The sequence below is a fragment of the Oxyura jamaicensis genome, chromosome 5, assembly GCF_011077185.1.
Source record: "Oxyura jamaicensis isolate SHBP4307 breed ruddy duck chromosome 5, BPBGC_Ojam_1.0, whole genome shotgun sequence".
Lineage (NCBI taxonomy): Eukaryota > Metazoa > Chordata > Aves > Anseriformes > Anatidae > Oxyura > Oxyura jamaicensis.
The window spans coordinates 139301-154848 of record NC_048897.1 but is presented as its reverse complement, the minus strand read 5'-3'; the positions used below and the strand labels follow the sequence as shown (position 1 = coordinate 154848).

Here is a 15548-nt window from a genome sequence, read left to right as displayed (position 1 = left end):
TGCATGTACATGAGGGACGTCATACTTTTGTTGGATTAAAATCAATCTTTATAACACATGAAAATTACTAATTATTCTGAATATTACAAACAAAATTCCATGAAAAGCCTGTCCTTGCAATATGCATGTAATCTGCTTCTTTCTATTATTATATGTGGAAATCTGGTATTTGTTGTATTTTTGTTCCTTTAAATATAAAATATTTAATAAGTATTTGCAATAATCAATATGGATAAAACGCATGGATGAAAGGGAAGAGTGCCATGACTTTTTAAAGTTTCATGTGCAATATGCAGTAAGTTAATCTATTTAAAAACTTCATTAAACAGCCTTAATTTCTTCTGTTAATAAGAAAAAACAACAGCTGGTTGTAAATGTGTGGTTTAATGTAGAGAGAGAAAGCAAGCAATTGTGTTCATTATAACACATCTTAGAAAACTGGTGATTTCTTATTTTCCCCAGGAGTCGCAGCTGAAAGCTCTGAAGGAAACTGTGCAGCTTTGCTTGTCTTCAGTTCTGCACAATCAGCCTCCTGCTATGAATCGAATGCCTACAAAACCAGCTGCGAAGCTGACACCCCTAGCTACAAAGGGCTCAAAAGTTCCATTTCAAGTGACAAGCACCAAGGTATTATTTCTCCCTCTTTTTTTTTTTTTTTTTTTTTTTTTTTTTTTTTTTTAAAGCATCTTTGAGAGTTTGTCCTGTAGGATCATCAAACTGGAACTAAGGAGGATTTAAAATTCATTGGAAGATTAGGATGGATTTTGAAGATAATTCTAAGCCTGTTTCCGATGTCAATAAACTTTTTACAAAGTTGGGAAAGGGGTACTTGTATTTGCTGAAGAACAAAATTCTGCCACTTGCTAAATGGACCCTGTCTGCATAACAAATCTACAAGGCAGATGGATTTACATCTAAATCAAATGAGAATGCTAATTCGTAGGATTATTTACCTGACAGATATTGACAATGTGTTTGTATCATTACAGCACTGAACAGTGACACAGTTTGTGTTTTTCATAAGAAAAGTCTAATATAAAACCAGAAAACAAGCTGGGAAACCCAAACAGAATTTGCCAAAAGGGATTTTTAACTCACACTACATATCCAGGAAATGGGAACAGAGTTTAGGAGAAAGCATGATTTTAAAATAAAATAAATATTTAATGCAAAGTGTTTTGCGTAAATAGATTAAGTCATTTTAATGCAGTCAAGAGTCACAGTGATTGACAGCTATCCTGATAATTTTCATCTCCAGGGTTGCATTTTGCTTACGTATTCAACTGATTCAATAAATCTAGCACAAGTCTGTGATTTCAATTACAAAGAAAATTTTACAGAAGGATGATGGATCGACAATTTAATATCCCCCTTAAATTTCCACACTCTTTCCTGATATTAAAATGGGAATTGCCAATTCATAGTCAATTTGTAATTTTTATATAGCAGCTGTTAATAAACACTATTAGTACAGTGGTTGGAACCAAAAATTAGTAATTTGTGTGTAATGAATATTGAAATATAATTTCAGACAGAGGAATATAATTATAAAACTGGATCTCATGTTGCTAGTCTTAAAATAATTATTGGAGGTTCCTTAACTGTTTCACAGGAAGAAAACTTCACTTCCAAAAAATAAATAAATGATTAACTCTTAAAACAAAGCAGTGTATTAATAGCAACCCATGAGGATATCAGTGCCTATTTAGATTAAGATTACTGGTTCTCCATTCTGCAGCAATGTGGGCTCTTCTTTCAGGACTCGCAGGCTGAGCTTCACCCTGGGATCTCTGGATCACATTTTTCCTAAGGTGTTTGTCTGTAGAATGGTCTTTCTTCTTATTGTCTTTTTCATCAGGTTGCAAATGTTTGCGCCTGTCATGAAAGCATAGGTGCACTGAAAGATAAGGCTGAGAAAGTCACTGTGCCTGTGTTTAATCTTGATATAGGGTTAGAGGCTTTGAAGTATTTGAAGTATTGGTTTTTCAGGTATTATTGTAGCACAAAAAAAGGAAACGTGAATACAATGTAGAGATTAAAATTGCATTTTTTGACATTTGATTAAAACACAAAATATCTTCATTATTTTTCTACAGTCAAATAGATTTTGTGTTTAATGTTCTTGTTTATAAAATGTAGCAGTATTTCCATGCTGCAGTCTAAGTCCGCTCTATCCCACGAGTGCTTAAATAAGTTATACTGTCTCTTTAATAGACATTGCTCACATTTCTCTGCACATGGCATATGCCATGAAAATGTCTGCAAAAATAATGGTTTGCAGTCCTGCTCTTCCACACATTGACACCTCATTATTATAAATCTGTGCATTATCTGTGATTATAAAACCACTGAAATCTGCTACTGTGAAATAGGTTGTCAAGTAATCCTAGTCAGTCCAGAATTATACTCTCTACATCTGAGCTGTATTATGGAAGGCTTCTTTTTTATGACACCCATTCTTATGCATCTTTTCCTTGGCTTTGTTTTACTCTTAAACCAAGTAAATCTAACTACAGATGTATTGTGTTCTCTATTACATTTGCGTAAACGTTTCAATATAGCAGGATAGTATTTATGTGAATGTAAATGTGTTTCATTGCTTTAAATAAGTTTTCCTATATCAAAATGGGAACTTCAGACGAGCAGTACTTAAGCATCTTGTCATGTATGATAAGCAGCAGTTTAACCTTCAGGAAAGAAATGATCGTTTGTGTGGCAAATATCTTATTTCAAAGATATTCTCGTCCAGCCTGAAAAGTGTTTTCTAAAAGTGTCAAACTTATTTTAAATCTGTGAAAGGGTACATCATACGATGTATGACATCAGTATCACTTTGGAACAGTTATCTATGAGACTGGGCTGCTTCTTGTTAAAAACAATTTGAATATGAAGGTTGTATTTCTGTAGAGAAGTTATTTAAAACAACAACATGGTGTAGATAGGATAATTAGAAATTAAATTGACAGTTTTCTTATGAAAGGTTCATTTAAAAATAAAAATAAAAATTATTTGCTAAGGAGCTATTTGGGTCTTTCAGGAGAAGGTCTTTCAGAAACTTAAAGTGAGTTTAAAAAATCAATGTAAATCTGTGGGGGAAAAAAAAAGTGCATAAATTGGGGAAAGATGTTGATCTGGATAGCTCAGGAATTTGGAATAATGAGTAGTGATTGGAAATTGTTACATTTAAATCATAGAAAGAGTTTGCTTAAGTTGATCAGAAGCAGTATCAGTCTGATGCACATTTTGCTACTTTTTAAATGAGTTAATATGTAAAATTTACTAGTGTGTAAAATACAGGATTGGCAGTAATTATTTCAGACCAAACCCACTTTAGCCATCATATACCCATCATAACACGGATGTCAGTGGTGAAAGTATTTACCATTAAAAATGGATTGAAGACTGTGTGTGAGTTCAATGGCAGTAACACCTCCAAGGATACCACACACAATCAGAAAGCTGGCCATTAATCTTGATCTATGAGTTCTTTAACTTTCTAGATCATGACAATTCTTTTTATTATATAGTTTCTTTTTGCACCATGGTGTCCCAGCAAGTAACCTTTCTGTATTCTGGAAGTGGAAAATATTCCCAAGCAAGTTTAGAGTTGCTAGAGCTGGCTTCAGCAGCAGCAATTTCCTTGTCTCCTCCCATGAACAGAGGTCATGAGGAAAGAGAAAAATGACGATGAGGAGGAGGGGAGGAGGGCTAAAACTCTGCTTTGCTCTCCCTTTACATCTCTAGATGAGTGCATAAGGACCTGGAATTTTATAGGCATTTAGGTACAGGAAGAGTATTGTTCATGGATAGATATTATAACATTGACTAGATTACCCACCACGGGAAATGTGGTTTGGGATAATTTGTGAATTGGAGTACTGGTTCTGCCTTCCTATTGAGGCCTTTTCTGCACTTACTGAAGCTTTGCATAAAAAAACAGCTCAGAAGTTATAGAGCTTTTCTCAAATATATGGAGTTATTAGGTGGAATGCATTCTTACTCAGTTTGTTTTAATTCCCCTTTCTGAAAAAATCTAACATTACATTTAAATTAATAAATATTTTATATAATAGATATCATTCAAATATTTTTGGCTGTGGAGTGTAAAGATACCTGTACCAGAATGCAACCAAATAAGATGCAGCGATTTGGAATATTAATGCTATACCAAAATCAGAAGTGAAACAGAAAAAGTTTCTATTTGCAGCGGTGAGGTTGAATACAGAAATAATGGGGCATACGTTGACAAGGATACCAGAATAATCACGTTGCTCCAGGGTGTTTTTGCCTAACGTTGTTTCACATATTCCCCAAATGAATTCTTTCATTATAAATGCCCAGTGGGTTTTTTGTATTTTGTGAACTGCACTATTTTAAGAGTAGAAATATCCAAGAATTTTGAACTGTGAAGAAGAAAATAACACCCCCTTCCCATACAGTGCATAACTTGAAGGAAAGAACACATTCAGTGCCACCTCAGTGTCCTGGTCTTGGTAGAGAATAAATAGACTGAGTACAAATGAGAACTATCCCTCTGTAGAAAAGTAGGCAAACTGCTATTCTAGTGTTGCAATATGGAATGCATTTTTAAAAGATTGAAAAATCTCACAGGAAATTACACTTTCCTCCTGGCAACTGCTGCAAGGAGCTCTTGCCTCTGTATCAGATATTCTGACTATTGTGGATTCCAGCTTATGTGGATAAATGTAAAAATCCAGAAAATTTGAAGTACTGTGGGCTATCATCCTTTCTTCCAGAAATAAATATACTTCATATGATATCTAAATGAGTTTCAGGAAATTTATACTAGCCTTAAGCCTAGGAAAGTGTTCTTTTGGGGCTCAGAGGGATGAGAGCTTGGGAAACTGTTCAAGGAACTGTTCAAGGTGTGAGTATTTGGTCAGAACAGGCCAGGTTCAAAAGCATTTTGGAATGGCTGTGTAGGACCTCAAGAGCCTGAGTTTTCTTTGTTGGAACTTTTATGTATCGAGGTTAAATTTAGGCTTGCAATCATTTTGAAGGCATAGTTAACCAAGGCTGCTAAAAATACTAAATGCCTTTACTGTGAGGAGTCTGAGCTTCTTAACTAATTTGTTCAGGGTTTGGTGGTGGTTGTTGCTGTTTGTATGTGTGTTGTTTAACCTAGAAATAAGTTATGATATATCTAGGAAACCAGAATATTTCTTAGGCTCTAGACTCTTAACACATCATTCTATGAAACTAGAGATGGTTGATATAAGTAATTTATATAGACTAATGATAGAGTAGTTAATTACTTGTACTGAATATTAGTTACTGAAAGTTGTCTATCATATTATAGTGGTAATTGACTAGAAATTTGAAAGGATCTGTAATTACATGTGTAGATCTCTTCAAAATATGCATAAACATTTTGAAAGACTAAAGAAACATTTGTAATGTTTAGGCTGGGTCCAGTCTGTGTTTATGAAGGCTGAACATTTTTTTAATTTTTATTTGTAGATCCTTGAAAACTAATAAAATAGCTTTAGATTAAAGAAAAATTAACCAGCTGAGTGTAGCAATATATTATCTCTTCTCCGTTTGTAGGTCAGGACAGAAACCTAAATCAGAACAAATTACGTAAGGAAATAATTTCTGTTTTCTAAAAGTGGAACTATTACCGATCAGATAATGTATTGTAATATTCCAGTATAAATGAATGTTCTGACTCCTGAACAAAGCAGCTGCAAATTTGTTGCTCAAGAAACTATGAAAAAATACAAATGAAATAGTGGATTTAATTGTGTCATAAGAAAGATTAAGACTCCAAAAGCTTTTTGAATGCATCTGATTATTTTTACTTAGGGCAACCTCTGTTGCTACAACATGCTGAGAAAATAACTAGGAAATTATTTCTCTTTAGGCAGGAAATTTCAATCTGACTGTTGCGTTGTGTCAGGAAGCACTCCAAATTTTGTCAGTAATAACCCCACTTCAGAGATCAAATGACAAGTCAAAGGTGTTCTTTTGAAAAATAAAAGATGTTAGGCTGAATTAAAAAAAAAAAAGGGGGGGGGGGGGGGGGGGGGATTGGATACCTGACATTCACAATATGCCTATAGTTTTCGGTAACATAGTCTCTCTTTCATGGTAGAAAACCAAAGCTCTATAAAGCAAAATATTTGTGACTGTCCTTTTCCAATTTTCAATTGATTTTGCCAAGTACTTCCTTACTGTTGCCCAAATCACTCTCATTGCTTTCTGCATCTACCTGGTATTTTGGACCATGAGGACAGAGTAGCTCAACGTTTTCCTCTTTTCCCTCTTCCTTTCATTTTCCTCTTCCTTGTTTCTAAGTAGTCATTATCATTTCTCCTAACTTACTACTTTTGAGCATTATTTTCTCAATTCTCTCAGCATTCTGTCTAGCTAAATATTCCTCTCTGAATCTCCTATTGCTTCCCCAAACATAATAAATTACATGACACGGTTTTCCTGTAAAATGAACGTTCAGGTCTCAGGGTCCGATGTTGTCCGAGGCAGGTTTGCTAAAGGGCCTGTTTCAAAAAGATCTTAAAATATAAACTTAGACCTGAAACAGTGATGGATTTTAAACAAAAATTTAGCCTGTTTAGTTAGCTGTGGTGGTAAATGAAAACTCCATGTAATTGTGAAAAACACATAGAGCAAAACTTCTTAGTAGAATGGAACTCCAGGGTAATACAAACCAATACAGATGTAGCAATGTGTGTTCAAATCTCCTCAGAAATTCTCTGTGTTCACAATTGAGGAGAAAAATAAATAAATGTGTACCTGCCTTTACCAGAGGAAACAGGTGTTGAAGCTAAGAGCACAAAATACAACATGTGTGGCCAACTATGAGTCAACAGAAAAAAAACGTCAAGGACAGTGAGTAGAACCGTGTTCCATTAAAGCCTTAGGAAGGCTGCCTCTGTAGAGCTCACTGCTTTTCTGTGTTTGTTTCCTATTTCTGACAGAGTTAATGAGGTATCACTGGCACCTGCAATTTCAGTGACCTGTAGTTCATTGCATTCAGCACAGGGATTGGGAAATGGTGATTAAAAAAAGGCTATTACTAAATGCAGAGTCAGCCATATGTGTAATATGCAGTAATGGCGTCGAATCATATAACCCTTTCCTAACAAACAAACATTGTGAAAGTAAAATAGCATTGAAAAATGACATCTTCCTTTGGTTTAGAATTTAATTTCAAAGTGAGTAAGGAATACACAAGCCCTTCTAAGGGCCTTCTAAAGGCCTTACATTACAGAGCTCAAGTACTGAAAGTATCTTTAAGCCTAATGTAGTAAGAGATTTGTTTTTAGAAAAATGAAAAGTAATCTAATTGCAGAAGCATGACTAGCATAAAGTACTCACTCATGAAGGTCTCTCCTGTTCTGTTTTATAGCTCTCTTTAGGCTTATAGGCTTTTATTATCATTTTGATCAACTAGATACCAACCATAGTCTTGTATTATTTTTGCTTTAAGAACAAATCATAAGAGAACAGCAACTGTTTCTTACACCTTTTATTTCCTGAATTTGTTTCATATTGAATATTTTTCTTATTTACTCAGAAAGCTTCCACAGAACTTTTTCTGGAGTCCTTTTTCTTCGGTAACTAATTTTTAATAAAAATTTATTACATGCAGGAAAACATTTAACACCAGAGATCGTTAAATTGAAAGCTGAAGTTGTTTGATTTTATTGCTTACTTTTAAGAAGTCTTCATTATTAGAACATTATCTTGACAGTAAGTTAGTTTTACAGATTGTTTTTTTTATTTTTTAACTAAATACAATCAAGGGAAACTGGAGGGGGGAAAAAAGTACCTGGCATCTCTTATGTAGTCTGTATCCCAGAACTATATCATTCTCATTGAAGTTTCTGACATGATCTTTATAATTACCCTCATTTCATAGATTAAGTGTTTGACCTCTCTCGTTCTTATAATCAGGTATATGTAGCTGAACTGGCCCATTACCCCAGGGATCCTGTGACTCTCAAATTAGCAGAGGGATAATGGGCTGAGCACTAATTTGTGACTACTGCTCTTTCTCTGGCTGTTAAATGCAGTTCAGTTTGCCTCTGTATGAAGAACTCTCTCTGAAGAATGTCTTTTTTTTTTTTTTTTTTAATTCATGTTTTATTTCTATCTCCCACAATCTAGTACAAAAAGGTGTTTCAAAAATACTGTGGACTACCATTTGACAGTGGCTGAGAAATTGATGGGAGCATGTAACGTTTAAATTTCCTAAGGGATGTGTAAAATACTATCGAAGTAAAAAAGGTCATTTGGCATAGCTAATGGTCTTGCATGGACCTGGAGTAATCTGGGATAAGCAAACAATTTACATCAATCTTCTCAAATTCTGCTCCAGTCTAAAACCAGGCCTCAGTGCTACAGCAGCCTCAGGCTGGCTGTGAGGTTAAATAGCTTTCTGGAAAAGCTTATTATTCTTTTTCTCTATCAAAGGGAGAGGAGATCCCCTTAATTTCATATCAGGCGTTATATTTTTAGAGATATCTATCCTCTCCTACTCAAGTGATGGACTTTTTCAACATGTATTTTTGTTTGTAGTCTCCCCTCTTGACAGTGGAGATGATTGGGTGAAAATAGAATATTTTTAATTTTAGTTCAAATTCCACTTAGCAGAGAGCTAGTAACACATTGCTTTATCTTATGACTTTACGAGCTGATGCGCTTGTTACATGTTGCATTCGAAACCATGGATATGTAAAAAGGCTGTCCATTGTAATTCTTCATTTTTTGATGACAGCAATGAAAAAGAAATTGAGTCTTTGTGCCTTTTCAAGTCCATATTAGTAAACTGGTTTTAAAATTTGTTCGTATTAATGCTTTTTTCTAGCAATGTTCTATGTAAAAAGATATGAAATGTGCAGATCTAATTAAGCATTTTAGAAGGCTTACAAGCTTGAATGTAATTGTGAAAGTACTCCCAAAGGATTTTGTTACCCAAGGATGCACTAAAGCTTTATAGGATAATTATTGATGTGGTTATCCTGTATACAAAATCTATTAATCTACTGTTGCAAAGTTTCACTTGGTATGTGTATGTGAAGCCAAGAGAGGTGCATTAGAGATACCTTTTATTTGAGCAAAGACATGATTTGGAGAACATTCAAAGATATATCATTGATTCTCGAGAAGTGGGTATTTTGGCCATTAACACTGAATTTTCATGTGATGTGTTTAAAACCATTTTGTTGAACCATCAAGCATAAAAAATGCAGAATAGACTGGTGACAAACATAAGACAATCAAGTTCAGTTTAGTTTTGAGTAATTTAAGAAATCACCTACTGAGCTGAAACTGAAATCTTATTCCGTAATTTTTAAGCTGTCCTCCATTCCAAATTGATTGTGGTGTAAATCTCAAATGTTATTTCACTTTTGTAAGAAAGTAACATTTTAAAGGAATGTGCCCTCCATTCATGAAAAAGATAACATTCAATGCAAAGGCTTTTAGTATCAAGCCTAAACTTGTTCAGCTCTTAAAATTAAATTGATAGTGTTTAAATTGAGTGTTTGAAATGATAAAAAATGGGGCTATAAAGTTAATATTTAATTCTTTTATTGTTAAATTTTGTGATGGTTTTTGGATTATATATAGACTCCTATTTTCTAATATCTCTAAAAAAATAGTTCTCATTTCTGTTAATATAACTGAGGTCATGATGACAGTAGTGTTGTCAGGGACTTTTTTATGACGACAGCTGTCTTTGTAAGATGAGCTTAAAGAAACAAATGATTGGAAGGAAACAGTTTATCTTTGAAAAGCTCCCTTTAGCAGGATTCCTGCTCTTTTTTAAATCAATAAAAAGCCTCTTTTGAGGCATGCTTGGGGAAAAAGTCTTGAAATGAAAAGCATTTCTCTGTTAACTCGGTCCTGTAAATTAGCTCCTGCATCAGAAGGGTTCCAACTTCGCTGAGGCAGTCCTTCTGTGCTTTGTGAGTCCTCTGGCACCCTGAAAGTGCAAATGCTCATGCTTGTGACTGTAACTTCAGTAGCTGCTTATGTTCATCTGGGAAGGCTGTAATTGCCTATAAAGCATATTCTGACGCAATGTATTATTTTTGCTCTGAAATGTAAGAAGTGTTATATAGTGCTCATTATCACCCAGCTAATTGCTTTTTCCTTGGTGTTGGGTGTAGAAAATCAAGATACTTTTCAAGCAATGTGTTGATTTGGTTGCTTCAGTTTCTTAAGTATTAAGAAGTAAAATAGCAATAAATGAATAAATAAAACCAACAACAACCACAAAAAACATCTTAAGACGTTTAGGTATGATAAAAGTTGTGTAAAAGAAAGTTCTGAAGTTTTTTCTCTGCCTTTTTGAAAACTTGAGAAATTGTAGACAAGTGAAAAGAATGAGAAAAAGGAGTTTGTACTCTTGTCAAAATTAAAGAGGGAAAATGGTGCAGAGCTCCCTTTGCCCTTGTCTGAGGGACACTTCCAGCTGCCTGAAAGAGAGGGTGAATGGTGTGCCCCCCCCGTGCTGTGGAGAGTCCCCAGCTCCCTGTAGCATGGATTGTGGTGGGGTAGAGAGATGGTGGGCTGTGGGGAAATCCCTTTACCCGTGTTTTTTGGGAGCCTCCACCTTCCTCTAGAACCATGATGCAGTTAAGTTTGTGGCTGTGTGTGTTTTCTTATTCTTAGGTCAATGTAGATCCAGACTCTCAGCCCTGCCTGGCCCTTCCCTGCTCTCCCCTTTCTGCCCTTGCTTAACTGGTTGTTCATCTGCTAGCCTGGTCTGGTGCAGCATTGTAATATCCATCTGGCTGTGACAAGGCTTCCCTGACACCAGTGTGGTGCCAGGAGTCTGGTGGCTGCATGCTGTGGCATAGCCCTGCCCTCACCAGGGCCAGTGTATCACTGGGACATGGCTAATCCATCATTCAGGCAAGAAAAAAATAAAAATAAAAATTAATAATAAAGAACAACTGATAATATGAGGGAGGGAATTTAGATAGCGGTAGAAGCAATTGAAAGAGCAGCAGCTCAGCAAAGGCTAAGAGAGAATTAAAAGCAGAAGGTTGTATCCAGTGCCCAATTTTAAGAACTTGAGTTGCTACTTGCTGCTGGAATTTGTGGGTTTGAAGGTTAAATTCTGGAAGAAAAAGGATTGTTGAATTGACTGAAGTTTCCACACCTTTTGAATTAAGTCATGTCCACTATCAAACCCTACATCCATGACTTGCTGATGACACGGAGGATGGCTCCTAGAGAACTGTAAGACTTGTATCTTGCACTCCCTGAATGAATTAGAGATTTTGCTAAGGACTGTCATGTGCCTCTGTGTGCTTGTCGCTTCGATCGAACACTGGAACAAAACACATTTATTAGCTTCTATTTCCTTAGTTCACTGCAAACTATTACATTTTCTGCAAGTGCCAGGACAAGAGGCAGTGGGCACAAACTAGGACATGGGAGTTTTCCTCTGATCATCAAGAAACACTTGAGCACTGTGCGGGTGGCAGAGCACTGGCACAGGTTGCCCAGAGGGACTGTGGGATTTCCCTCCTTGGAGATCCTTAAAAGCTGCCTGGACGTAGCCCTAGGCTTTGGGTGACCCTGCTTGAGCAGGGGGGTTGAATCAGGTGGCTTCCAAAGGTCCCTTCCAACTTCAGCGTTACAGTGATTCCGTGAAAATATTTCATAAAGAGTTAAGGACATTCAAATAAAGATCCATGTAAGAAAGTCATTCAGTGCAATAGGATAGAACAAAAAGTACTCTCAGATGGGAGTTACTTTTTTATATGTATGTATATACTAATGCACTAATTGAATTGATTTGTTCTTTTGAGGCAAGATAGGTTGACTGAACATAGTGATTGGTGGCCACCACTTAAGTGGAACAATGAGCACCAGCAGATGATGGTGAATGGTGCCCGACAAGTGGAAGAGTAAGACCAAGCTGACTTTTCTCGTAACAAGTTAGTGATGGTAAGAGACTACTGATCCAAATGTCTTTCATCTAGTAAGGGAGATTGATCTAGGAATTGATTAAGCATTTTCAAAATTTTAAGAAAGGAAAACTCATTGAAATTGCCATTTTCTCTGAAAATAAAAGTTATAGAATTATCTTTGAATTTCATGTACAGCAACAATTAAGGTCAGGCAGTCCAAATCAGGAGTCTGATAAGAGTATTGAAATGATGCAGGAAGTACAACAAATGATTTAAATGACATCTGTAGCAATAGCATTAAAGATTTTTCTCAAAACAATGATAACTGAAATGCAGCAAACTGTTTGAATAGGATGACTCAAACTTTTCAGTAATCAAGAGCATATTATTTTAAAAGTATCACAGAATCATCTAGGTTGGAAGAGACCTCCTAAACCATATCACTAAATTCAAGAGTTGTAAAAGTTAATTTGAAGAGGGAAGGGAGAAGGTTTATTTATATATATGTATAAAATGCATTTATTTGTACCCATGAATATATAATATATACCTCCATCCTCAAATTTTGCATACTACAAAATATTAGGTACTCCAACTTGCCCAATCTACAAGACAGCAGAGGATAAAATTTAATAATGATAAAGGGAAGGCAAGATTACAGGTTTAAACCATAAATATATATGTGATTGGCATTTATAACTATATTAACAAGTTTTTCTTTAATAACACTTTCTCCATAATTGCATATATGATGGTCCATACTTGTTCTGTTTTTCAAATCTAGTCAAATCTATTTCCTTTTCCCTTTGTTTTGGCTGCACGCAAATTTGCAGTAAACAGAACTATTGCTAAACAAATGATTATTAGAAGAAATATGAAGTGAAATATGCCATATCAAGTGTGTTAATTGCATTCTGACACTAGACATAAGTGCTCACAAGTGATTGGACTAGTCAAAAATAAAATTGTACCTGTGTACTCATGGCTTCTGATATCCGTTGGAATAATATTTTGGTATCGGTGAAAGTTGGTATCTGTTATTTATACTATTATTTATACTGAGAACAGGAAAAAAAAAAAACAGTTGTGAACATCTAATCTCAGCTGCCATATTTGCCACAGAAGATTTCTCTAAATAATTTGTTTTGTACCTTAAGATTTTTTATGTACCAGTATATCATTTGTATAAAAACTCTTTAAATTAATGCTTTCATCCATGTTCTCAGCACCAGAAATTTGGCAAAAAAGGGAGTTATAAACACGCTGTGATCCAGTTAAATTATTTAAATCCAGATTCTGTCTGTTCACTGGAAGAAAAGACTAGGCAACTCTCTCTCTTGTCATCCATAGTTCATCTAGGCAGAATTAAAACCACCCTCAGTTTTCCATTACCCTTAAGCGCTTTTTGATTTTCAGATATTAGAAGAGCTGAATAGACAAAATCTAGACCAAGACAGTAAATTTCTTTACTTGGTAGTTTAGCATCTGATGTTTTATGATCATTACTGAGTCTCCTGGAAGCATTCTAATGCTTAGAAAAAAATGCCACCTGAAGCTTTGTGACTTTGCTGTACAGCCCATTGTTATTTATTAATTTAAATTGCCTAATGTGAGTTAAGCTCTTTCCAAACACTTGGAAAGGTGCATTTTGTAGTTTTAAGAGCCTACAGGAAAAACTCTTTCCTTGTCAAGCTAATATATCACAACTGACTCCAGTGCAGTGCTGGCAAATTACATAGTGGCATGTCATCCCGGCAAGAGCCCAAAATAATGAAGAAAAAGGACACAGATAAGCACATGACGTATTACTAAGTCAAAAGTTACTAAGAGGAAATGTGATGAAAGAAATGATGTGGAAACAAATTCATGCATTAGTGAGCAGTATGTCTAATGCTGTCTTTTTCCCTTGTAAGCCCTGCCTGTTCTCTATTATGAAGATTGACACTATCTTGATGGAACTTGGTTTTAGACTACTTTTCATTATTCTAAATTATTTACAATAGGAATCGTTTGGCATGGGATCGCGGATAATGGTAAACTTTGAAAGGAAGAGATGTTAAATATCAAGCTCTTCCTATTATACTCATCCTATGGTTCTTGAGTTTTCTTTGTTAATTTCAGATTTAACAATGACAACTATCTGCTCAATGTTTCAACAATCACTTAATGAAAAGGGTCCTAGGAGTACTAGGTTGATTGTATTTTGCAGAATGACTTTAAAAATACTTTGTGTTTATGGTAGTACAAATATCTATTTCAGATACTTGTAATCAGTCAGAAACATGCTTACCTTCCTGAACAGAAGTGCTATAAGGTACAGATGATGGTATTCATCATGACCAAATTTATGTACAAATACTGCTGTGCTGTTTATTTGGTCATCATAGTAACATGACCAACAGTCACCTTGGAAACAGGTGATGGCATTCTAGCAGGAATTCATTTTCTAGTTTTAGTACCCTTCAAATACGGAGTAGAAGGGGACTGAAATGTATGATTCTTAGTGCAATGGTATAACTGAAGAGAGTAGCAGAGTGTTTGTAACTGGTATTTTTCTTTTCCTAAGCTTACATTCCCATTACAGTAGTGAAGTGAAAACAATAACCCCAGCTGTTTTCAATTGAACTGCCCTGAGGATCCAGAGCAGTCTAGCTTCAGCTGGCAGCATATACAAAAGACAACAGGGAAAGCTGAAGAAGAAAGAACTATCAGCCTTGTTGGTTAAAGCTAGCTGTGTCAAGCCCAAGTGACATGCGACAGTATTTTCCTATTCTTCCTGCTTTTTAGGCAGATTCTTGAGTTTTTGCTACTGTGCAAACACTGCTGAGTTTGTAGTGTTGACATAGCATCTCAGTTGTTTGTTGGTGTTGTTTACTCCCCGGGACTATTTTAGAGCTTTCCAGTCGTTAGTTACTTGATTAGAAAAATTCTCAGCAGGAATGTAGATGAATGTTGGTGATAGCAGACCTGTGAGGGATACACAACCACATTTGGCAGGGGCACATAATAAACTATGCCTGTAAGTACAGCTAATAGCTCAAACAGTAAAGGGATGAATTCATTTTAGAAAGGAAAGCTTTCTAATATTTTAATCAAACAAGGTAATAAAAAGAAAAAATTAGATACATTTCTAAAATGCACATCCTTCAACAGAAGCACACGTATCAAGCAGACCCAGCAGTTATATTGCAAACAATAGCATCATAGTATCTTGATCCTGTGCTTTCCCCACTATTTGCCATTTCTTTCTTTTTTTTTTTCTTTTTTTTCTTTTTTCTCCTTTGTATTGCTGAGAGTGTTGTTACTGATTCTTTAAAGAACTTAAATCAAAATACAACCACAAAGTGCCTCTGCAACCTCTGTACCACCCTCGTACATAATTTCTCTAAATCTCTGGGGAGAACTGTAGATTTTTGCCAATGCCTTTACTTCCTTTGGTCTGTTTTGCTATGAGAGCACTGTGAGTGCATGTTGCATGGGCTTATTTAATTATTTGAACTTTTTAGTTATCTTCTCTGCTGTATTGTAGCACCTGATATGAGTTTAAGAATGCATCACATTTCTTTCTTGTTTAATCTTGAAAATGTATAAGAATAATTTGTGCTTTAATTTCTCTTCAAAAGTTTTTCTTCCATG

At 35.3% G+C, this 15548-nt stretch overlaps 1 protein-coding gene across 6 annotated transcripts in view; it reads left to right on the top strand.

Annotated features, from left to right (window-relative positions):
- The window catches only part of LUZP2 (leucine zipper protein 2), a 187373-nt gene that overhangs the window by 145173 nt on the left and 26652 nt on the right, over window positions 1-15548 (top strand). For all 6 annotated transcript variants that reach the window (XM_035329071.1, XM_035329072.1, XM_035329070.1 and 3 more), the window contains one exon: window positions 463-627. In XM_035329071.1, coding sequence (XP_035184962.1) covers window positions 463-627 — 165 coding nt within the window. The remainder of the gene's footprint in view (window positions 1-462; window positions 628-15548) is intronic.